The sequence below is a fragment of the Hibiscus syriacus genome, unplaced genomic scaffold, assembly GCF_006381635.1.
Source record: "Hibiscus syriacus cultivar Baekdansim isolate YM2019G1 unplaced genomic scaffold, ASM638163v2 tig00110295_pilon, whole genome shotgun sequence".
NCBI lineage: Eukaryota > Viridiplantae > Streptophyta > Magnoliopsida > Malvales > Malvaceae > Hibiscus > Hibiscus syriacus.
Genome location: NW_024062667.1, coordinates 195603 through 219954, shown reverse-complemented (window position 1 = coordinate 219954; position 24352 = coordinate 195603). Strand labels below are relative to the sequence as shown.

The 24352-nt window shown below is 33.4% G+C and overlaps 2 protein-coding genes and 1 pseudogene across 2 annotated transcripts; 1 reads left to right on the top strand and 2 right to left on the bottom strand.

Moving 5' to 3' along the window:
• Positions 1-325: 325 nt before the first annotated feature.
• LOC120116457 lies at positions 326-1036 on the top strand. The gene has a single exon (XM_039136956.1). It carries the CDS (start codon positions 326-328, stop codon positions 1034-1036), a length of 711 nt encoding a protein of 236 aa, XP_038992887.1.
• Positions 1037-6765: 5729 nt separating this feature from the next.
• Positions 6766-8903, bottom strand: LOC120116441 (annotated as a pseudogene).
• A 6905-nt stretch (positions 8904-15808) lies between these two features.
• LOC120116440 (mitochondrial outer membrane protein porin 4-like) lies at positions 15809-21650 on the bottom strand. The gene is made up of 6 exons (XM_039136946.1): positions 21578-21650; positions 21029-21096; positions 18214-18324; positions 17962-18048; positions 17251-17459; positions 15809-16124 (listed from the first exon to the last, which is right to left on the bottom strand). Exons 1-6 carry the CDS (start codon positions 21621-21623, stop codon positions 15824-15826), a joined length of 822 nt encoding a protein of 273 aa, XP_038992877.1. The 5' UTR covers positions 21624-21650; the 3' UTR covers positions 15809-15823.
• Positions 21651-24352: the final 2702 nt, after the last annotated feature.

The following is a 24352-nucleotide window of genomic DNA, read 5'->3' as shown; positions in this document are numbered from 1 at the left end:
AGAAGAAATCTAAAATCTAGGGTACTTTAAAATTTTCAGAAGGCGACTACCTCCGCCCACCCTCCCTTCGGCCCATCCTTGTTGCCCTTAGATATCCCGGGTTTGAACATATCGTTTGTAAGAGTGTTTGAACGTTCGTTATCAAGAAATTAAGAATATTTCAAACATATATTACCTTATAATCATACTCTCTCTATATATATATATACTATCCTTATCGGAACCATTACATTTTTTTTCTTATGTGTAAAGCTTTGCCTTAAAACTTGTCCTCCTGTCAAAGCTTGAAATTTTCTCTGGTTCCCTGTCTCCAACACATAAAAACATGGGAGAAAACATTGGTCATCTTCATCGATACCATGCTGAAGAAGTATTTTCGCTTGGTGAGTTTCCGTTAGATTCAGATGCGAAGAACAACCTGGGCCTAACTCGAAGATCATCATCCGAGTCTGCCCCTGAATTCTTCGAGTTTCTCAACGATCTTACCTACGACATGTGCCCAGCCGACGACATCATCTTCTGCGGCAAACTCATCCCTTTGAACCCACAACACATCCCCTTCGAAGAAAACAAGAAGAAGAACGATGTTTTACGCAAACGATCCGAGTCATTCTCCGAGTCACGCAGCGAATCTATAACTCACTCCCACAACACCAAAGAGTACCCTAAATGTCTCAGAAACAGTCGCTCCCTGGATTATAAAAGGCTCCGCCGTTATGACATGGAGAGGAATCCTTCAAAAAGAAGCACCAGAAAATCCGACGTCTCCGCCATAAAAGTTAATAAGCGAAGGTGGTATGTTTTCATGCTTGGAATGGTTAAGTTTCCACAGGAAATGGAGCTTAAAGATATCAAAAGCCGACAGTTCCGTCGGAATCCGTCGGTTATGTTTCCGACGGTGGAAGATTATGGAAAGAAACTTTCTGGTAACCGGAGCTCCGGCAAGGGTTCTTCTTGGGGTTTGTTAAAAGCGTTGAGTTGCAGAGATCATAATAGCGTTGCGGTAGCCACGTCGTTTTGGATGCCTCAATCCTAAAATTTCAAATTACTATATAACTTAAATATTTATTTTATATTTTCGTCCGTCGAGGAGGATCAATCCATTAATATTTATGTTATTTTAATTATTAAAATTAAGGGTAAAGTATAGTAATGGTCACTGAACATTTCTGAAGCTTGCATTTAGATCCCCAACTTTTAAAACTTGCAATACAGTTCCCCAACATTTATTCCGTTTGCAATATGGTCCCAACTTAAATCACTGTTAAAAAATTAGGGTAAATTATATAAACGATCATTGAACTTTTCAGACACTTGAATTTAGGTCCCCAACTTTTAAAACTTGCAAAACAGTCCCCCAATAATTTTATTTTCTTATTAAATATAGATGTATAGAAAATATAAATGATTCAATTTATATTTAAATGTATGAATCATTTATATTTTTGATATATTTATTTTCTTGTATAAACTAGTATTTAAAATATGTTTATATTTTAATCAAAATATTTCAATATACGAATAAAAATATATTTATATAAATGTATATTTATATTTAGATGTATAAATAAAAAATATATTCATATTAATGTATGAATCATTTTATTTTTTGAATATTTTATTTTAATAAGAAATTAAAATTATTAATTATATTAGAAATACTCGACTTAAGATTATATATATAATCATGAATTATAAATATGAAAAATATAATTATTAAATTTAGTTTAAAAATATATAAATCTTAAATTTATTCTTTTAAAATATTGTATCAACTAATATTTAAAAAATATATTAAATCTATCAAACAATTTATCAAATATAATATTTTTTTATTGTAAAAAAATATAATATTTTCCCATCATTTATTGCTTTCAAATTTTTTGCCGAAGTTCAAATCTCATTATTTCCATTTTCCATTATATTCTTTTTTTTCTGGCATTGGTCATACTATTAGTATATGTATTATTGTATATCTCTTAACACAAACGATGGTGTTAGCTTAGTGGCTCCACCCTGTATCTTTCATTTGCGTGACTCAGGTTTGAGTTTGCCCAAGACCCAAATTTTACTTCTTTGTAACTTAATTTTCTTCTAATTAGGTGGTGACATGTGTCACCAATAACATATATCATGATCATGTGTTAACACATGTCAGATCCTGGTTAAATGATTAATTTATTAAATTTTATTTAATTTAGGACCAAATTGATAACATATATAAACAATTAGGTGGTGACATGTGTCACAAATGACACGTGTCATGATCATGTGCTAACACATGTCAGATCCTAATTAAATGATTAATTTATTAAATTCTACTTAATTTAGGACCAAATTGATTATATAAATAATAAAGACTGAATGTATAATAATGTCAATTTCTTTTTAACTGCCACTTCATCATTTGTATCAATTGGTAACGACTAGTGGCTTAGTTGAAACAGTTAAATAATTATGTTGTATGATTGATAAATTTAAAAGATCGATGACAAAAGTAAAAAGGGCTAGATAGTTAAGTTGACAACCTAGTAGTTTACACTTTTATTTATACGTCAAAATAACATTTTATAAATTTAAAATTCGAATTATTTTCAACCTCTTCTATATCCTAACTACTTTTTTTAATTAAAAAATTTCTTCAACAGATAAGAATTATACTATTATATTTATATAAAAAATACGTATCACATGAAATAAGATGAAATTAAATAATAATAAATCTGACATAGTTGAATTTAATTGAATTATTTTGGAATTTAGGGTTTAGAATGAAATTGAATTTACTTTGGAAATTGGGGTTTAGAATGAAATTGAGGACTGTTTTGCAAGTTTTAAAAGTTGGGGGACCTAAATTCAAGTGTCTGAAAAGTTCAATAACCTTTTATATAATTTACCCTAATTTCTAACGGTGGTTTAAGTTGGGGACCATATTGCAAACGAAATAAATATTGGGGGACTGTATTTCAAGTTTTAAAAGTTGGGAGACCTAAATGCAAGCTTTAGAAATGTTCAGTGACCATTACTATACTTTACCCTAAAATTAATTAGTTATTGGCCACAAATATCACTATACTCCTTGTATTTTGCTTTATTTACGTGGAAGATTGTAGTTCTAAATGTACATTCCTTTCGTGAAGAATTATTAGATGACATAATTTAGTATTAATTAAATTAAATTAAATTAATTTTATATTTATATAATTATTGTATTTTGTGTTTTATTTTGGTAATAATACATTTCGATTTTAATAAATTAAAAATAGTTAATTATATGTTCGTAAAAAATCGTATTATTAAACAATAATCCTAATCAATCAATAATGTAAAAAAAGAATATAATAGTATCGTTTTTTTTTAATTTAACACTTCATTCGTAATAATAATTGAAATTTAAAGGACTAATGTTCTTAAGTCAACAAGTTTATTCAATACACTTGAATTCATATTTTTTGTGTGAAAAACAACAATAACCATTTTATTATCATCATCAATAACAACCAAAATAGAGATCATTAGTGACTAAATTATTTGTTATTAATTAAATGATATATAGAAAATGTGATTACATATAAATTAATGGAGCTAAATTCGAATTATTATGATATTTAATTTAAGTCCTGAATGAGCAATCATGGAAACTTGAGGTTGGGTTCATCTTAAAGGTTTCCATGCGAAATAAAGATCAATTTAGTTGATGCAAGAAGCAAAGTAGGTTTAAGTACGCAGTAGTGCTCCATATACTGATGTTGTTCACAATGATAATGCCGGCAATTATAATCTCTCTTAATGGGAACAAAAGAGTAACTCATTTTTTTTAATTATCAAACGACATCGATTATAAAAAGGAATATTGTTCTCTATAGCAATCCTAAGTTTGAATAGCTGTGTCTGTAGGATATGTGCGCTTTTAACTAATTAAGAAAGTTTTAAACATATATTAACTTATAATCATCCAGACTATTAAACAAAACTTTTTTTGTGTATCGTGTGTTGGGTTTAGAGACGGATTTACAATAAGTTTAGGGTGGACACTGAAATCTAAATATTTTTCGATTAATTATATATTTTATTGATTGTGTCTACCTTAAAATTTTATCTATATCTATTATTTATAAAAAAAAATTATATTATTAATATGTGTACCTACCTTTAAAAATATTTTTAAATCTATCGTATATTTAATAAATTTTACCAGAATCTAACAGGAAGTACTAACAACAAAAATTACAGCATCTAGAAAGTAAATTAGACAACACAGGTTCATCACATATCGCAACACATCAAACTTATTTTCATCTCTTTTCTTTAAATCTCATTTGATATTCATTGTAATATCAGACCATAAACACATCTTTTCGTACCTTTTCTTTTAATCTCATCCTTACATTTATTTTGATATTTTTAGCCTTGTAACCATATTTGGAAGAAAAAAAACGTGTAGGTTACGTGGATATTCATTTATCCCGTTATGATTCGATCAAATAATATCTATATTATGATGCATATAAAATACGATCTAATCAATTAGATTTTCACATTAGCTAAACGATTTCAATGATTAACGAATTATTATTATTTTTTGAGATTTCAAATTCGATCATCGCACATACAAAAATAAAAACATTAATTATCAAATGATTGAGTGTTTAAACAGATAATATATAGTATTCACCTCAAATTTAAATATATATATATATCAACCAAATGTTAAAAAGCGCAACGTTTTTATATTTTTAGGAGTCCCGTGCATCCTGCAATGTTTTTGTACTCATATTTCGAGTCTATTTCTCTTAGTTTATCTTGTATGTTAACTTAGTTATATTTTTAGAACCCATCAAGTGACCTCAATAGTTTAAAGAAGAAGAAAAACAACTAAATTTGCAGAATGTGTTTGCATTATCACTATTTAAGTAAGATTCTAAACATATATTACATTGTAATTAAAAAAAATCTAGTTCTATCTTTACAAAAAAATGAGCTAAGAACTCAAAGATGATGGACATGGGTCGAGTTTCGACCAACCCGACCCGACCCAAAACTTTTACATTCTTCACCCAACCCGACTCGAAAAATATATACCCTCCACTCGACCCGACTTTTTGAGATAAAATCCAAACTCAATCTGACTCAAAATAATAAAAATATTATTTTTATTTAATAAAAACAATGATTTAATTGAAAAAAATAATATATAGAGAGATATTATTATAATTATTCCTAAAAATATAAGGTAAAATTATATTTTTTGAGTCGGGTCGAGTATTTTTTACCCTAAACCTAAATCCGACCGAACATCACCTTTTAAAAAAAACCGACCCAACTTGAACCCTATTTTTAAAAAGAAAACCGACCCGATCGGTGGGATCCCGTCGAGTTTGAGTCCCATGCCCATCCCTAATTGTGAGTAGTGGTGGTGAGGAATATTTTGATGGAGCAAAAATGAAAAGAAAAAAATTAGAATCATGGAAGTGAAAATTTTCTACTCAAAATTATTGAAAAAGTTCAAAACAAATTTGAAAAATATACAGAAAAGCAAGAAATGAAACAAAGTGCTAAATCAATAAGGCACTTAACCCAGATTTTTTTTTTGCTTGGATTCACTTCCTTCAGGCAAACAGAGATAAGATAGAAAAGAAAGCGAAAAATAAAGAGTGCTTAATTTAATGGTAACATGATGAAGGATGTGTTGTGTTAAAATCCAATCCGTTTTCAATACATAGCTCCAAGAAAAATAGCAAACATGAATAACTGTACATAGAGAATACCTTCTGATGGATATCCAACTGCTCATTTACGTTATTGCCATTACATCTAAAGATCACACATCCAATTACTCATTTATGTTCTTGCCATTCATCCAAAGTATTTTGACTCGACAGATTTAACAATTAGTATTTGGATCAAAATCAAGATTTTAACCAAATCTTGAAACTATCGAATAAGATACAACCTATCTATCGAATAAGACCAGCAGAAAAGTATATTTATGGAATTGAAACTATCGAATAGCAAACCAATCGAACATATGCAAAATCTCAAGAACAAACTAATTTACCAGAGATCAAAGGCAGGTACAGTGTTGTACGTATATCACCTGACAGCCATCTCTTAATAAGATACACCTTCTTTAGCGTTATAGAAAAGCAAAGGCCGCACAATTTTAGAGCTACTACAAATTGAACAAAAGCCTCAATCACAACATTATTTGAAAGTAAAAGCTGAGAATGTAATCTCTATAGGAATAATAATTTTCCAACTCACCGAAATCTAGCTGATCTCAATAGCATCATCTGCTGGTTCACCAATTCCCATTATCCCAGTGCAAAGAGTTTGAACTTGCACTAAATCTAACAGCATCATTATTGTAGCTTTAAACATCATAACCTACTTATGTCTAGAAAAACTAAACTAGAGGCAGAAAGTTAAAAACACAAAGAGGGATTCCAGAAATAAAGATAAGAGATGCAATCCTGAAACAAAATCAGTTTTGTAACGATATCGAAATGAGTAGTAATGCTTGCATGGCTACAGTTCCAAAAGAGTTTATTGTACTCCATGAGAGAATCCAAAATGCAAATTGATATAATAATTATTTCACAAGCCGCCAGTGCAAATCAATGGTCAAGAACAAGAAACAGAAGCTTTCTCAGAAGTTGTTCTAGATTACAAGCACAATATTCAGCAATTCATCAAAAGTGACCTAATCACATATCGCCTCAACAAGGGGAAAAATGAATATTAAAAGAAAACAACAAATCTGTATGGAAATAACAATCTTATCAGAGTTCAATTGCAAATATAAACCCCACTCTGATACCGATGATTCACCTCATAAAAATCTGTCTTACCCTCAGAAGCAGGCTTCAAACACACCCCAGACAATGAAGTAGCTCCCTGCACTGAAAACTTAGCATAAACAACAACTTCTAGTTCTTCATCAATGTCACCAGAATCCAATGACATCCTTGCCCTCAACTTGCCAGGAGTACCATTTAGTAGAATTTCTGGAACATGCCACTTCAGTTCTCTCTCTGATCTGTTCAACACAGCTTTAGGTGAAACCTTTAACAATGTTGGATCCACCGGCAATTTCAGAACAAAAGTTACATCGGTCAATGGTGCTAGTAACTCAGGATTTGAAACATACTGAATCATCACTGAAAGTAATGTCCCACTAAGACGCTTTATCAATCTAACTCTCAAAGGCAACGGTGTCAACCTAGGTAACAAACTATACTTCAAAATAGGTATAGGCTCCTCAGAGGGGGCAGTTCTAACATGAAACATTCCATTTCCTAGGCTACTAACCCAAGAACTCTGTATAACAAACCTCTTAACAGGACTTGTTCCTTCAACACGAAATGAAAACTCGGTATCTTTATCACCGGAAACTTTAGGAGGCATCGTTCTCAAGTAAACCACACCCATTAATCCAACCCTAGCAAGCAATGATTCCCTAAACTCGGCACTGATCTCCTCCGAAATATACATTTCAGGACCTTTCATCTCAGTAGTCTTCACCAAAAGATTCTCAAGAGACTTTCCTCCATCAGCACCGGCAGCAGTTGGAGGGGCAGCACTATCCCCGGTTTGCAAAAGTTCAAGCCCACTAAGCCCTTCCTGTTTCTTAACCTTTTTATTTTCCAAAAACTCGGAAGCATCCAAGCCTCCACCCCAAGCATCACTAAACCCTTCAAAAGCTTCTCCAAGTGTAGTCTGTTCACTGCCAAACTCAATTCCTCCATACTTCCCCTCAAACCCTTCAACGGAAATATCCGTAGATTGGGTTGCTTCAGCAGGAGGCAGTGTAGTTACCTCTAATCCAGCCAAGGCCAATGTTAAATCATTAGCTGATGGATCCTTCGCCTTCTTGAACCCTCCAACTAAATCTTCTTGCTTATTTATGGCCTCACTCGCAGCAAAAGGATCTTTTTCTTCTTCTGATTCCTCTGCTTTAATCGCTATCTCGTCTTGCTCAAGTGTACTCTGAGGTACAAGCGTGGAAGCTTTCTGATCGCCTGCCGCTAGAGTTTCCGGAGGCAATTCGAAATTTGCATTTGAAAAGGCTTCAATGTTGGATTGGTGTTCAGCGGAATGGAGCTCGACGGCAGGCCATGCGTCAGCACCACGGATCTTGGCTTCAGTGTCGAGTCCAGAATGTACCATCTTGGCCAGCCCTTCGCCGTGCATATAGGAAAGCATGGCAGCGAGACGGATGTTGCTGACTCCACGAAGGACGATGTCGAGAGCCATGTAAACCTCGGCGTATTTCCGAGCGAGTTTTTCAGGAGTGACATCGACGCCACGGCAGGCCGTAACGATGACACTAACGGCTTGGTTAACGATGTTGATTCACTCAAACACGTTGATCGAATTGTCATGATCAGCGGTAGTGATCCCGAGGACGTAAATGGAATTAACGAGTCGGTAAACAACGCGGTACTTACTTTCAACGCCGACGATCAGTTGGCCACTGGAGGCGGATAGGGGGTCGTCACCGATGGATTCAGTGGCAGCACTAGTTTCGGAGGAGGTAGCGGCGGCGGAGGAAGGGGATTTTTTGGAGAAGGCAAAACGGGTTTGACGGAAGGCATGGGGGGAAATTAGGGCACGGGCAGGAGGGAACCATTCTCGGGTTTGAAGAAGGATGTCGGATCCGTTGGCAGGTTGAAGAGAGAGGGCCAAGCACGACATATTTGTTTTGTATTGGATAAAATGGTGAGATCTATGAATCCTGATCCAGTAGGGTTACGGAATTACGGCGTTGAAAAGGGTTTGGAGCGGTTCTACGGCGGAATTGGGGGTAAGTGATAAGAATCACAGCCGTCGGAGTTTCAGTTCAGGGTGGTTGAACACAGTGATTAGGTTTTGTTTGCAGAAAATAATTGGGAAAAGGTGGAGGTGAAATCTTGACTGCTGGTGCTGTAGGTGTTATGAGCCCATCATCATCATCAGATTCCGCATCTCTACACGTTGGGCTTGTCCAACGCTACGTTATGAGTAGAGTTGTTGAGGTCGGGTTGAGTCAGATTTAGATTCGATTTAGTAAATATTAAAATTTAGATTTAAGTATTGCGAGTTGTTATTCTTTAAGCATTCGTATTCAAATATTGTGTATATAAAAAATATGAACGTTTATTATTAAAGAATTATAAATCTTTAAATGTATATTATTGTATACTCATACCAGATTTATTAAAACAAATAATTTTATTTGTTGATTTTTACTTTGCCAACGGAAAATTTAAACTCATATTTGGGTCTAATCAGGTAAATAAATTGTTTGGCCCGTGAATAGCTATATTATCTTTTATTTTATTTTTAAATTTTTATGTTATCTTATTTTTTGAATTAGTAGTTTAAATTTAGGGTAAACTACGCCAATGGTCACTGATGTTTGAGTAAGTTTTCATTTTCACCACTAATGTTTTAAAAGTTACAAATTGGTTACTAAAGTTATTGTTTGTCACAAAATGGTCACTGGTCGTCAACAGCCGTTAGGAACCGTCACGGAAAACACACATGGAACGTTAGATGCTTACCTGGAATGCCATGGTGGAGAAGAGCAGTACTCTAACGTTCATTTTCTTCCTCCCCCTTTAAATAAAACCCAATCCCTAACCCTAATCTACCTCTTTTCCTTCATACTCTTCTTTGTTGAAATTTTTCTCAAATCCCTCCCAAGATAAAAGCTAGCTAAGGTGAAGATGGAAGACTCCATTGAAGTTCCTCTTTGTAATTGTGGACAACCAGTTAAGGTGGTAACGGCTTGGACGAATGAAAATTATGGGAGGAGGTTTTTTGGTTGCCGAAACTATGGGAAAAAGATCAGTACAAAATGTCATTTTTTTGTTTGGATGGATCCTCCCATGGTGCCTCGGGCAAGATTTGTTTGCTTAGGGTTGTTGAAGAAATTAAGAAAAGTCGAAAGGGAAAGGAGAAATGAGAGAATTTTTTGGCTTGTTATCTTGATTTTATGTGTCTATAAGCTTTGGGTAAACAAATGAAAATGATGTTATTTGAATGGTGGATTAAAAGCTTTGTAATGGAAGTTTGTATGTGTTTCCAGATTAATTCTTATGGTTCTATTATTTTGCAATGGTTTTTCTTCCTTTGTATTTCTATAAACTTTGATTTTTTGCATTGTGCATTTAATTTTTCTTCATTTTGCATTGAACTGCAAGAATAATTCAAAAATGAATATTACAAAGAAATGCCAAAATATGATGTATTTCATTATCAGTAAATTGATACAAGTCAAAATACAAGTAAGAACAATAATTTATCAAACCTGCTTTAATTCAATATGACATTAAGCCTAAAGCTTAATTCATGTCAAAATATGGATAGTTCATAAGTAAACTTTACAAAAAGAATGGCTATACATCAAAGCCAATCAAGCAGAAGCATGTATATGACAAAGTAAGTCAAGTTCCTAGGTAAACTACACAAAAAGTTCCATTAACACTACCAATTTCATTTTTTTGATGTTGTGTGCAAATCTTGATTGTGAGGGTTAGAAACAGAAGATTCTTGACTGCCAGGCATTGCATGGTCTGTTGTAGATGGTGGCATCATCCAACAGACTTTTGTAGGTGGATTAAGTGGCCTCATTGTAGGTAATTTTGGCCTTAATACTTGATGCCTTGTAGGTTGGATGGTTCGAGCTTGTCATTGCATTGGAGTTGAGTGTTGGGATGGATGGTCAGATGCATGTGGTTGGCTGGATCCTGATTCATGTTGGTTTAGACTCCTGTTACCGCCAACTTCTCCTCTACAGGTCCTCTTATTGTGGCCAGGTTTACCACACTTAGAGCAATTTCCCATCGAACCTTTCTTGCTTAATTTAGATCCATTCTTATTTCCTTCATCAGTTTTCTTTCTCCTTTTTTTGGTTGGCCTTCCAGGCGTTCTTCTCAATTCTGGAGGCAGAATAGACTCCATTTCAGTGACAGGAGTTTATTGCTTAGCACCTATTAAAAAAGAAGAAAGAATTTAGAAAATTAGCATGACATCAATTATTTAGGTATATGTAAATAGTTGAGTAGTTCACCTTTGATAGGACAAATGAAATTAAAATATATTGCAAGCTGTGTGGATTTGTGGTAGCATGTATGAATATAAGGTTCAGGTCGATCATTGTGCAGTTGCATGACTGCTACTGCATGGATACATGGGATGCCTGTCAGGTCCCATTTTCTACAAGAACAAGAGTGGGAGCCCATGCCCACCACATGTTGATTTCCTGGACCACATTCAACCTGATATTTCAACCCTCCAGCATGTGAAGCCCAACACCTATATATATCAATAAAAACAACATAGTTCGATAGAATATTTAAACATTCATAATGGTCTGCACATCTCAAATGGTCTCAACATATCTCAACATATTTCAACAACATATCTTAACATATTTGATAGCATATGTCAGCATATGTAAACGAAATATTAAATTTGAAAAGAGTTACCTAGTTGCTTGATCAATTATAATGTTCAGCTTCTTCTAAATATTTGGACATAATGGCCCGTTAATCTTTTCAGCTGCTTCATATCTGCAAACAATTCTTCTCATAATTTTGGTTCTAATCAGCTCCATCATAGTAAGGATGGGCTTGTCTCTAGCTTCCAAAATAATCTGCACAATATAATTTGTTAAGAGTTATAGAAAAATAAATATATATAAACAGAACTATAATAAGATTACCTTGTTAAAACATTCACAAAGGTTATTGAGAAGCATGTCAGATTTAGTAGTGGTGGAGAAGTGTGCTTTGGACCACTGTTGAGGGTTAAGATGCTTCAGCCACTCAAATGCATCATTAGACAAAGTATTCAATTCTGTTATGGCATCTTGGAATTCTCTACCATAAGTTGCTCTAGCAGCTCTCCATAGTGCATCCTTAAGAGCTTTTCATTTGTGATCTTTTTTGAAGTTGGCATAAATATGCCTTACACAATTCATGGCTTCAGCATTAGGGAATAGCTCTGCCACAACTTCAACAAGTCCCTACAAGGATAACTTAATAAATAATTATGATAATAGGCTTACTGATTTATAATAAATACAAAAGTTAAGAACATAACCTTTTGTCTATCATACATAAAACACCATCCATATGAGTTGTCAATGTCCAAGTCTCTTCCAAGAATTTCCAGAAACCATAACCATGAATATTGATTCTCACTCTCTACAACAGCATATGCTATGGGATAAATTCCACCATTAGTATCGATACCAACTGCTGTCAGTAAGTAACCAGCATAATAACCCTTCAAGAAGCATCTATCAAGGCTGATAATCCTTCTTCAACCTGTTTTGAACCCCTCTTTGCAAGCTTGAAGACAAACATACATTCTTTGAAATAGTCTATTATCTAGTTTGCAAACAGTTGTAGTTCCAGCATTTGTATTCCTTAATTCAAGTAAATATTCATAGATCTTTCCATATTGTTCTTTCAATTTACCTTGAATTATTTCTAAGGCATGCTCTCGAGCCCTTCCAGATTTAGTCAAAGAACAAACTGTCCCATAGTCAGTCATCACACCTTGTTTGAGGGAAGTCAAAGAAGAATTCATATCAGACATGAATTTCTGAATATATTTCATCCCGATGAACTTATAACTGACATTCTTATTTTTCAACAACTTAACACAAGTGTGTTCGGACTCGTAAGTCTTAATCTGCCAAGTGTTCGAATCAGAATCATGTGAATGCAATGGGGAAGCCCATAATTTCCATGGACAACCCTCCCTACAAACTTCTTGTATCTCTTGTTGTCATTAACCTTAAACAAGACAGTTGTTCTATTCACCCTCCCATATTGCCTAATTGCCTCTTTTAAAGTCTCTTTACTACAAAATAATAAACCTTTTTGAAATTTAGGGTTCTCTATGTCAGTCTCTTTGTTGAACTCAGGAAAGATAAGACGGGCATCTAAGTCAGAATATTTGTCACTATTTAATTCCCCTGAATTAACAGGATTAGAGTCAAACATTTAATCAGATCTATTGTTAAATTCATGCCTACCCATGTCCCCTAAAATATTCATCACATCCTCATCTACCACACTAGGTAAACTATTCTCATCATCAAAAGAATTTTCACCATCAGTTTCCTGAAAATCAAAATCTGATTCATCAGATCCATTGTTTTCATCTTCTACCACAACTTCTTCAAAATCAGCTTCAGTCCCTCTAACACCTTTATTACTAGACTTGTCTTTCTTATTGTCCCTTTCAACATTACCCATTTCAGCATTATCCATTTCTACACCAACACTTTCAACATTGTCCTTTTCAACACTACCCATTTCAGCATTGTCTATTTTTACACTACCCATTTTAGCATTATCAATTTCTACACCAGCACTTTCAGCACTATCTATTTCTACACCACCACTTTCAGCATTGTCCCTTTCAACACTACCCATTTCAGCATTGTCCCTTTCAACACTACCCATTTCAACATTGTCCCTTTCTACACTACCCATTTCAGCAATATCCATTTCTACACCACCACTTTCAGCATTATCCACTTCTACACCACCACTTTCATAACAACCACTTTCATTTATACCCTTAACTTGTGCATAGATGTGAATATATCTATTCTTAGGTAAACTCTAAACCATTTTCATTACATCAGAATCAGATCCTAAAGGCATGATGGAGGACTTAGTTAATTTTGCATTTGGCAGTAACCAGAATAATTGTAAAGGAGTAGGGACTAATATTTGCTCAATCATTTCACAAATGTCAAGCAAAGAGATTGTGTCACAATCACACAAGTCAAAATAAGCAATCTTGTTACCAGTGAACTTCATTCTAGGTGAATGTACAAAGGATCCACCGTAATGACACACAACAGAAATTTTTTCATCTTCACGACCTGTAACAAGATTTTTGAATTGATATTCAACATAGTAGGACCCATAACACACATAAACACTTTATCATATGGTCCAATATTATTACAATATTCAACATGCAAACATGTAGGGCCTGTAACAATACAATATTTAGAATATTTATAGTTACAAGCATATCACACATATACACATAAACAATCATAAAGTCAGCATAATTTATCAAATCCTTGTGGTCCACAAGAACACAATATTAACCATTATTTTTCAAACATGTAGGGACCACAACATTACAACATTCAGAATAAATTATTAAATTGCATGGTCTACAACAATATAAAACACTCAACATACAAACATGTCAAAACCACAAAGTCAGTATATCCCACATATTTCAGAAATTTCAACATTCAACATATCCCACATGTCAAAACCTTTACAACATAAAGCATATAACAAAAAAATAGCATGAAAAGTGGATACATGATTTCAAGTGGATATAAAGTGATCATATCAAGAAAATAGCATATAACATAAAGTACATATACTTTATGTTGGACAGAAATCATATAACATATAACATAAAGCATTGCCAGTAGAGTTGTAAAGTTGTATAACATATCATATAAACATGAAAAGTGGTCATATAAACAGAAAATATTGCAAATCTAGTTGTAAAGTTGTCAACAGAAAATCAAAATTACTTCAACATAAACTACATACATTTTCTATCAAAAGAAAATAGAAAACATTGCAAGTAAAGTTGTCAACAGAAAATCAACATTATTTCAACATAAACCACATACATTTTCTATCAACACAAAATCAGTACAGTTGTCAAAAATCAAGAATCAAGAGTAATATAAAACAAAATAATCGACATTATTTCAAAAAAAAAACCCATCAAATTTTCTGGCAAAATTCTAGGTTAATCTATTTTCTCTCAAATTGAAAATGCAGCTTACCGTAAAGCATAACGTTGTCCCTTTTTTTTCCGTAGCCTCCATGTCAGAACCATCTTCACTTTGAACCCTAAAAATTTCCTCAAACCCAATCACTTCGAACCCCTCTTATATCCAAGTGTTGCTCGTTATTTTCTCTTAATCGCTTTCTATGTTTCCTCTATTTGTTTCCTCACATTTTCGGTTTATGGTTTTCTCAAACACCCTCTGCAACTCTCTGAAACTGCTTCATTCGTGAAGGAGGAAGTGAAGAATGAAATTAAAATAGAATCAGATGGATCCCCTTTCATTTTCCCTGCTCATTTTATGTTTAATTATTTTTTGGCTAAATTTTTGGTAAAACACTAGTTAACGGGAGAAGTGAGGTTCTCCACTGTGACAATCAAACCATCCAGGTAAGCATCTAACGTTCCACGTGAGTTTTCCATGACAGTTCCTAACGACTGTTAACGGCCAATGACCATTTTGTGACAAACGATAATGTTAGTAACTAATTTGTAACTTTTAAAACATTAGTGGTGAAAATGAAAACTTACCCAAACATCAGTGACCATTGGCGTAGTTTACCCTTAAATTTATATGTTACTATCTATTTTCACCTCTTCAATACAACATACTCCTATGGAAGCTTAAGTAGAACCAATAGGACAGGCAAAGGCAAACCATATTGAACTGAAGTTGCCTTATAAGTTGATCAACTTTCCCATCTGCAATAATAGATTTGACACTACACATCATCATCAATACAACAATAGGGTTTCCGCAAGAAGAACTGCTGTGCTGTTATCGTTTTAAATTTTGGCAAATTTGGGTTCAATTCCCCCCGCCCCCACCAATGTTGTGAAAAAAAAAACATTCATCAACTCATTATCTCGACAATTTGCTTTATATAATATTTCGAAATAATCTGTGGGTAAATGATAACTCCCACAAGGGTTTAGGGGAAAAACTAAATCAAAGATTTAAAATATGGAAAATCCAAAAACGGCATCAAGGCTTGAGAGCAATGGCAAGCCCCATCTTAGGGGATGCATTCATGGACTTTGGATCGTATTCCGCCGAAAAAGTTACGAGTGACTTGGGCCTCCATTCACGTTGGCAGAGCATTGCAACCTTCCCGTTGTCGGAGAACCGTGTTTTTACCACGGTAAATGGATCCACGGTGTGAGAACTCCCAATGGTGAAAGAGTTTTCATAGGTGGAAAATCTATGAGCCATTTCAGCAGCAACAGAAGTGAAGGGGTTGACAGAATGGATATATGATGCTTTCAATGCCTGTCCTTTATCAGTCCTAAATAGAGAATATACGCATTCAAAAATTTAATGAAGGCTTTCCTGACAGAGGGAAATAAAATGAAATAACAAGGAGCATAAGATAAGCCATATGAAGTCGGCTAACACATCATCTGAATTTAACCTACTGCGACAAACGCTTTTAATCGTTCTTACAGGTATAATGTTCATCGTAGTTCAAGGAAATGCAGTTCTTACACTTTCTCCATGATGCAGAAAATAAAACAATAACACAAAAGATCAACTTCAAAGGCTAGATAAAAAGGGGATTGTGGTCCTCACTAAGTTTCAAAGTTTCATCTGAATAGTTAAGATTCAATTTGAAAATATTAGGTCACTGTAATTTTCAAAATGCAAGGAATGACGTCACTCTGGCATTACAAAGGAAAACACGGTGCTGATATGGCAGGCATATCAGCATTCAACTTGATGCCGATGAATAGTAGGATCACCCTTTTTCTTTCTTACTAATCAATGTCCCTAACTTCAGAAGCCCCTTAACTAACTGCTCTCCCCTTAATTCTCTCTCTACCACCCGCAAATCTATACAGGTCACACAAACTTCTTAAAAAAATGCCATGCAAAAATAGACATTTAGCTCAATTGCTTGTGATTCTTTGAAAAGTTTGCTATGATTTCTGGAGGTGGATGAGCTAGCAGACTTAATCACATTAATCTGACATAAGAAAGCGGAAACTAAAAGAGGAGGCGGGCTATTTCAGATTCAGCCAAGAAACAAAATTTTGCCTAAAAGAGTTATGTGACAAGCAAATTAACTGTCAGTCTTTACTGAAACAAAAGGTGAAAGTACTGGATTTTATTACGTATAAGGTTTGTTGAACCATTTGGTAGAAATCAAGAATATTTTTTGAAAAGCCCAATGACTATCGGAAGACTACCCAAACCTTAAGTATTTCTGGCTTACCTGAAACCTAAATTAATGGTTACGACCATAATACTTGCAAACAACAGTTAGGATCATCTTAATCCCACTTTAGATTTTCTAAAACGCTACAAGATGTTATAAACTACTCATGATGCAGCACTTGCCAACCCAACTGAAGCCTGAAGATATTGACATAAAAATGTTACAGCTAGAATCTAGATGATCTTGAAATACTTACAGAAAAAGAGCAACAGAGAAATCTTGCTTGTTCAAGTTTATCCCAGCAGTACACTTTGTAAAAGAAGCAGAAGCTGTATCAAATCCAACTTCACCACCCAAATAAATCTCGTTGCTGCCGATTGTTGCTGAAAGCTCCAATAGAGGAGTTGGATTCAGGCCAATGCTAGAATCAATGGCAGCATGAGGATGAAGATATTGGACATCCAACTGAGATTGAAGCATATCAAGAGACAAAAATTCAGTTTCTCGAGCATAAAATTATATTACCAACACGTCAAGAAATTGCTAGTTTACTGCCTTTAACCGATTGGTTGAAGTGTTTTGTAAAATAATTTTCTACAAAATTAACTATCAATGATCTTTCTTTTGAATCAACAAAAGAATGGGAGAATAATCTTCCACCGAACCTATTTACTTCCAAATTTTAACATTTTTCCAGATAAAATGATAAACAGAAAGTAGAACTAGGTACCATGTATGAAAAGGAGGCATAATAAAACACAACAATATCAACTACAGCCTTAGTAAATATGTAGTGGACAAGAGAATAGGTAATGCCCAACGGTCAGCATTATCACAATCCCCACCACAGGAAAAGTGCACAGCTATAAAAATAACAATAATAATAATAATACAGGGAATACTTTTGTTACTATGTAAAATTAAGACCATCCTTTTGCATGTATATTGTTAACATTCATGGACTGACCTTGCCGGACTTGTGATCAGGTATCCTAAAACTTAGAGCAGCTTTGGAACATGGCCATGCATCATTGACAGTCACTTTTGTGGACACCTGCAGAAAAGCAAATGAAAAATAAAGAGGAAAAGGGACAAAATTATTGGGATTTTACATAATCAGGATTTAACAACCACCGAATGCAAACAGGTGATGCAGTAAACTGAATCACAAATATGGGGAATCACAAACAAAACATTGGAAAGGATAAATCTTCTGTACATTAGAATAGGTATCAACTTTCACATCCACGGTAGTATTTCCACTCTTATACACAGTATTTATGTCTCCAAAAAAAATTTGGTCCTTCTTGAGCCCTGTGGCTGTAAGCCCCTGCGAAACATTTTAAGAATTACATTAGATGACATAACAAACAAATTGGAGAACAGTTCAATATAGTATTTTGAGAAACAAAACAATTGATGAGCTCTTTTCATTTTTAAGGGAAGTTATCAAAGGAACATTTTAGACAAACTTAGAATCTATGATGGTAAAAGTGAATAAGGTATCAAAATCTTGAAAGTAAATACTTTTTGACCTTCTTCAAGTGCTCGTAGGCTATTTATAAAAATAAAAATAAAAATAAAAACAATCAATAAATATATAGGTATTTAGTTCCTTTGGCCTCCCAATTTAGCTATGTTAACCATCCATGTCTCCTGCTCTGCCAGGTTTTCCAACTTCATTTTCTTATAAGCTTAAATAATATGTTCAACACATTTTTTTTCTAAACTTTTTTCTACCATTTGGAAGTAGAAAACCATACTTGTATCTTATTTCTAAACTTTTAACACTGGTGAGTACTAAAGGGAAACTGAAGGTTAGGTATGTAATACAAGGAAGAGTATATATGACTAATTCATTTCGTATGGGAAGAAAGCAAACAGAAAGTTAAGGGATTGAAGAAAGGGAAACTGAAAGGACAGAACATAGGTGGTTTTTGTTACTACATCCACACACATCTTTATGTAGGTCATCATCCATTTCAATTAAAGCTTTGGCAACCCAAGATCACATGATGTCACAAATAGCGGCCAAATAGCGGAATCGTGGCGTTATATCGCGGTCGCGGCGGTGTCCGAAACCGCTATCGCGGAAAATAACGGTGTGAAGCGGGATCAAACCAATAGCGGCGGATCGCGACCGCAACTTAACGGATCGCGGCCAATCGCGGCAATAGCGGACAACTATTCCGCTATTATTCCGTAATTTTAATTTTTTTATATAAATAAAACAGGTTTTCTTATTAAAAAAATCAGCTCCTTCGAAAAAAATTCACGATCGTGATATCCGCAATAGCATCCGTTATATCCGCAACCGTGATAAACATGACGCGACCGAAAACGTGACCGCGAAAGCTGTTTAAATCCCTGGTCACCATTACAAGTTTCATCCAGTTTAAAACGATAAATCACTAACAAAGAAATTTATTTATTATGTGCCATTTTGGAAGAACAACATTTAGAGGGGATTAGTGCCTCCAAGAGTGGAGTCATTTATGTAGCAGGTTGTGCTTGAGAAATTGGCAGTGAAGACAAAATTAATTAAGAGAGGGGTTTCGGGAATTGTGGATGTTTTATGCCTATTTTGTAAGTTGGCGGAGGAATCTTCCTCTCATTTATTCTTCTCCTGCTCTGTCGCGTGGACTTTATGGAATAGGTTCCTGAAGTTTTGGAGAATCTCTTCGGTCTTTCATGAAAATGCACAAAGTTTTCTTTTAGCTTGGGAAGATTTGAAGTCTAATTCTTTTAGTTGGCCCTTTATTTCGGGCGTCGTCCTATGGACAATTTGGAAATTCAGAAATGCCATTGTGTTTGAAGGGGGAATGTTAGACTAGGTTGATTTATTTTTCACGGCAAGATTTAGGCTTGCTTCTTGGTTCTTAGCTAAGTTCAAAGAGGTATCTATTCCTAAGGATTCTCTCATCAGTGATCCATCCCTGGGGGATTTATGTTTGTCTTTCAGGAAACCGACTGTCACTCAATTGCCTTGGTCCCCTCCTCCCAAGGGCTTCCTCAAAATGAATGTAGATGCAACAATCAGTTGTGAATGGAAGAAAAGTGGAATAGGTGGAATCTTAAGAGATGATGGTGGTTCGATGCTAGGTTCTTTCCATGAGGCTTCTGGCCCGGGTCCGCCTGCTTTGATGGAGCTAAAGGCTATTCAGAAGGGCTTAACTTTCTTTGATTCTTTTCGAGGGTGTTTTAAGAAACGGTTGATTATTGAAAGTGATAGTAAGTTGGCTGGGGAATGGGTTAAGAATATTGATAGATGTCCAGATGTGTATGTTACAATTGTCAAGGACATTGCCGATAAGTTAAAAGATTTGGAGGGTGTAATTCGATGGGTAGCTAGGACAACTAATATTGAAGCTGATGGCTTAGCTAAGGCTGGAATTGGCTAATTAGATGTTGTTTGGGAAGTTTATTTTATGTTTTTCGGGTTGTTCATTGTAAGGGGGGTGATTCTGGTTGCTTTTAAAAATTTATGTATCTTTTATGTTATTAATGAATTCTGAGGCATTCTTTTCCTCCTTCCACTGATTAAGGAGCACCTTCTGACACTCCATTAATCATGAAGGGGTTTTTAACGAGGCCTTTTCTTCTTAACAAAAAAAAAATTGGGGCGGACTCCTTCAGATATATATGCACAACATGAGCAAAACAAGGGAGTAGAAAAAGTCAATGTAAATGAAATTCTCGCTGAGAGTAAGGTGTTTTCTCCTACATCTCAAAGATAACAGTGCATCAACAATTTCTGCCAGTAATTTGCTGCAGAAGATTGCTTAAGAGAAAGGAATTAATATCACATACCAAATGATCCATCCTATGAGCATAATGTCCACATGTGAAAACCTAACAAATAATCGTTCTGCTAATATTTAACAGACTATTCCCACACCATGGCATCAGTGGCATATAAAATCATGGCAAAGCAGAAATTAAGTTTATCAAGTACATTAATCAAGCTCTGTCCAAATACTAAAATAGAGCAGCTCAATAAAAAGGGTCAACAAGTTCTATTGGAGAAACACTACCATTCCAGTGGAGCTCAGCATTGAAAGAGTAAACTTCTGGTCAAAGTTGTAATCTTTTGTCAGGAGGTCTGCATAAACATAATTAGAAATAATTAGAATCTACGAAAGCTAAAAGCAAAACTCAGGTTTCGAAGTCCCTGTTTTGTAACATGACAAACTAATGAATAACTGCAGTAGGTATTGACTAACAGTCATTAAAGGTTACAAATAGCGAGCAAAGTCCTGATAATAAATGTAAGACTGATCTATTAGATAAATTTATCATATTGAGCATATGATACAACTGTTAATCCTCAGTGTACTAGTATAATAATAACTACTTGCTTTGGTTATCTATCACATAAATATAAGCATTTTCTTTGGTTTATTAAGTGTTTTTGAAAATCTAACTGCAGTAGTCTTTCCAATAAACAGTAAAAGCTGCTTATCAGTTTGAGTTGCCAATAAACAGTAATTTCTAGCAAGACCATGACAAGTGCAAGCATATCAAACAATATCTTAGTGTACAATACCGGGCACGGAAAAGTAAAAGGCTAAAGCAACCCATACCTTTGGCTTTTTTGCCTATATCAACAAATGGTGCTGGTCCAACCATCTTGATAGATTGACAACCAACCAAAGCCTGTAAATACCATTAAGATCACATAACCACTTCAGCACATGAAACCTTCTACTTAAGAGGAAAAGAAAAATGGATGAATAAATCACAGAGCAAATGCAAATGGGAAGATAATAAACATTTCCTAGTTCGAAATTCATTTCACATGTACATGTTGGAAGTCCGAACATTTTACTAAAAAGTTCCAAAGAAACCGAAGAAACCACGGCTTATATGAATAAAAGATGCAAAAATTACATATCAGAACGTAAGATTTCGTTTAACATTCTCACCTAAATTTTAGTTCGATACCTCATCACCATAATCATTAAAACAATAACTTCAATATTCGGAAAGGAAGAAATAACTTACGACGAAGATTGAGAGAAGATGATCAAAGATGAAACCGTGCAGCGGCTGCTACCAACAAAGCTTAAGAGGAAGCTATTGGTTTGTTTAATTTCTGTGTTGAAAATATGTGAAAACCCAAAGGTCAATAGTGTGCAGACTCTCTCAGGTACCGTACCAATAGACGGCCAGGGTTTTAGGCTAATTCTTAAAAAAGCGTGATTCGTAATTATTTTTAGGGTAAACTAACTATTTAGTCACATATTTTTAGGTTAGTTCTATTTTGGTCACTTAACTATTATTCTTTCTAAAATTATATCAAATACAACTAACATGGTAATTTTTAATTTTCAATTTATTACCTTTTATTATTATTTAATTAATTTTATTCAACTAATAAAGCACATATTAACACCTTATTAGAAAGAAAATTAAAAAAAATTCAAAGGGATTTTATTTTTCTTAAATTCAAACTTCACTCTTATAAAGTCAAGTAGTCGTTCATCTAATATTTATATAAATTAAATATTAACTTCTATATGTTATAAATTAATTTTTACTCTAATTTAATGGTTAAGTATTTAAATATTTTTATATAACGTCATAAGTTCAAATCTCATATCTAACAAAATTCTTTTATTTATAGTGGTAGTTTAATATAAATTAAATATATACCTCAACAAAACTAACATAAATTTTCTACCTAGCTCAAGTAATTGAGTGCTTGAATCTCTTTCAAAAGAGCTATGTTCAAACAAGCTCTTTTTAGATGTTTATTATTGTTTTTGTTTCTAAGATTGTGACACTTATTGTCACGTTGAGAATGACATTAATTTATTAACGATGAGTAATTAAAATATAATATTAAAAAAATAAAAGTTTGATGATTAAAACAAAATTAAGGTGATAAGTGAATGACTATATAGATAATTTATCCTTGATTTTATTGGCCTTCCTAGGTAACAAGTTTATTGGTCACGTATCATGTGCTGGGTTAGGATGAGTATGGTGAGATTAGGTTTTTTAATCTATCTGAATCTTATCTAAAATTTAAATCATTTAATCCCAATTTTTGAAGGATCTCATTCGATTTAAAATCCGATCTAAATTTTGGAGTAAAAATTCGCACTTAACTCATTTCAAATAAAAAATTCATTTTTTTTATATAAAATAAGAACTTAATTAAAAATAATATAAAGAGAGTATTTATATAAATCAACTTATCTTAGTGGTTAAAAGAATTGTTGTTGTTCCTAGAGTTTACATGTTCGAGCTCCAGCCACTGCAAGGGTGATTGAACATTCATTGTCAAATGATTAAGATTACTTAAAACATATATTACTTTGAAATCACATTTAACTTATATATATATATATATATATATATATTATAATTATCCCTAAATATATAAAAATAATTATAATATTATATTAAGTCAGATTTTTATTATAAATTCAAATCTGACATTGCCTCATCGTTTTTAAGAAAACTCCCCTAATTTTTAACAACAATAAATGTAATCTGATCGGGTTAAAACTTAAAAGACAAATACAACAAGTTATATATTTATAATTTAATGAAGTGTAAAATTATAAATACTTAAAACTATATACAAAGATAAGTTATACAAAAAAATAATAATCCCTAAAATAATTTAATTTGTATTTTTCTTCACGAGAATTTTATAACGAGAGAGTATTTATAATTTTGAAAGATTTATAAACAATAGACTTATTTATATTTCAAATACTGTAAGGGTGCGTTTGGTTAACGGAATATAAGATTACCAACGAGAATAAAAGATTACCAGGGAATAGGATTACTGAGAATATTGTATTTTGTATTTGGTTGGTTTAGCATGAATGTAAGATTACCGTTTTGGTTAAAGGAATAAAAGATTATTGGAATGTATATTTGACCAAATTATCCTTATTATATATTTGTTTTTTTAACAAATTGAAAAATATTTATAGATTTTCTTTAAAAATTAAAATTCATAAAAGTTATATAATTTTTTTATAAAATTGAAAATATAAAAAGGTTTAATAAAAGGGTAAAATTTTATTTTAACCTCTAAACTTCATATAAAATTTTAATTATATACTTTTTTTTTGTAAATCTAACATAATTTAAGGATAAATATGTAATTTAACTTTCGTAGAATTTTTATTATTCAATGACAGAATAAGGATATTTTTGAAATAAAAAATAATTTTAAGGGCATTTTAGTTCAAAACGCCGGTAATCCAACAATACCTAAGGAAATGGAGGTAATGACATTCCCGGTAATATACCCAAAAAAATCTACTATTGATAATATAAGATTACCGGGAATAACATTATCGACCAACCAAACGGGGGAATGTAGATTCTATTCT

What these genes read in the sequence shown, in the direction of transcription:
- LOC120116457 (XM_039136956.1), top strand. Translation starts at nt 326, where the DNA reads ATGGGAGAAAACATTGGTCATCTTCATCGATACCATGCTGAAGAAGTA.
- LOC120116440 (XM_039136946.1), bottom strand. Translation starts at nt 21,623, where the DNA reads ATGGTTGGACCAGCACCATTTGTTGATATAGGCAAAAAAGCCAAAG. An exon ending in TGCTGAGCTCCACTGGAATG is followed by an intron (nt 18,325 to 21,028) that starts GTAGTGTTTCTC and finishes AATGTTTCGCAG; the next exon opens with GGGCTTACAGCCACAGGGCT. An exon ending in AAGTTGATACCTATTCTAAT is followed by an intron (nt 18,049 to 18,213) that starts GTACAGAAGATT and finishes GCTTTTCTGCAG; the next exon opens with GTGTCCACAAAAGTGACTGT.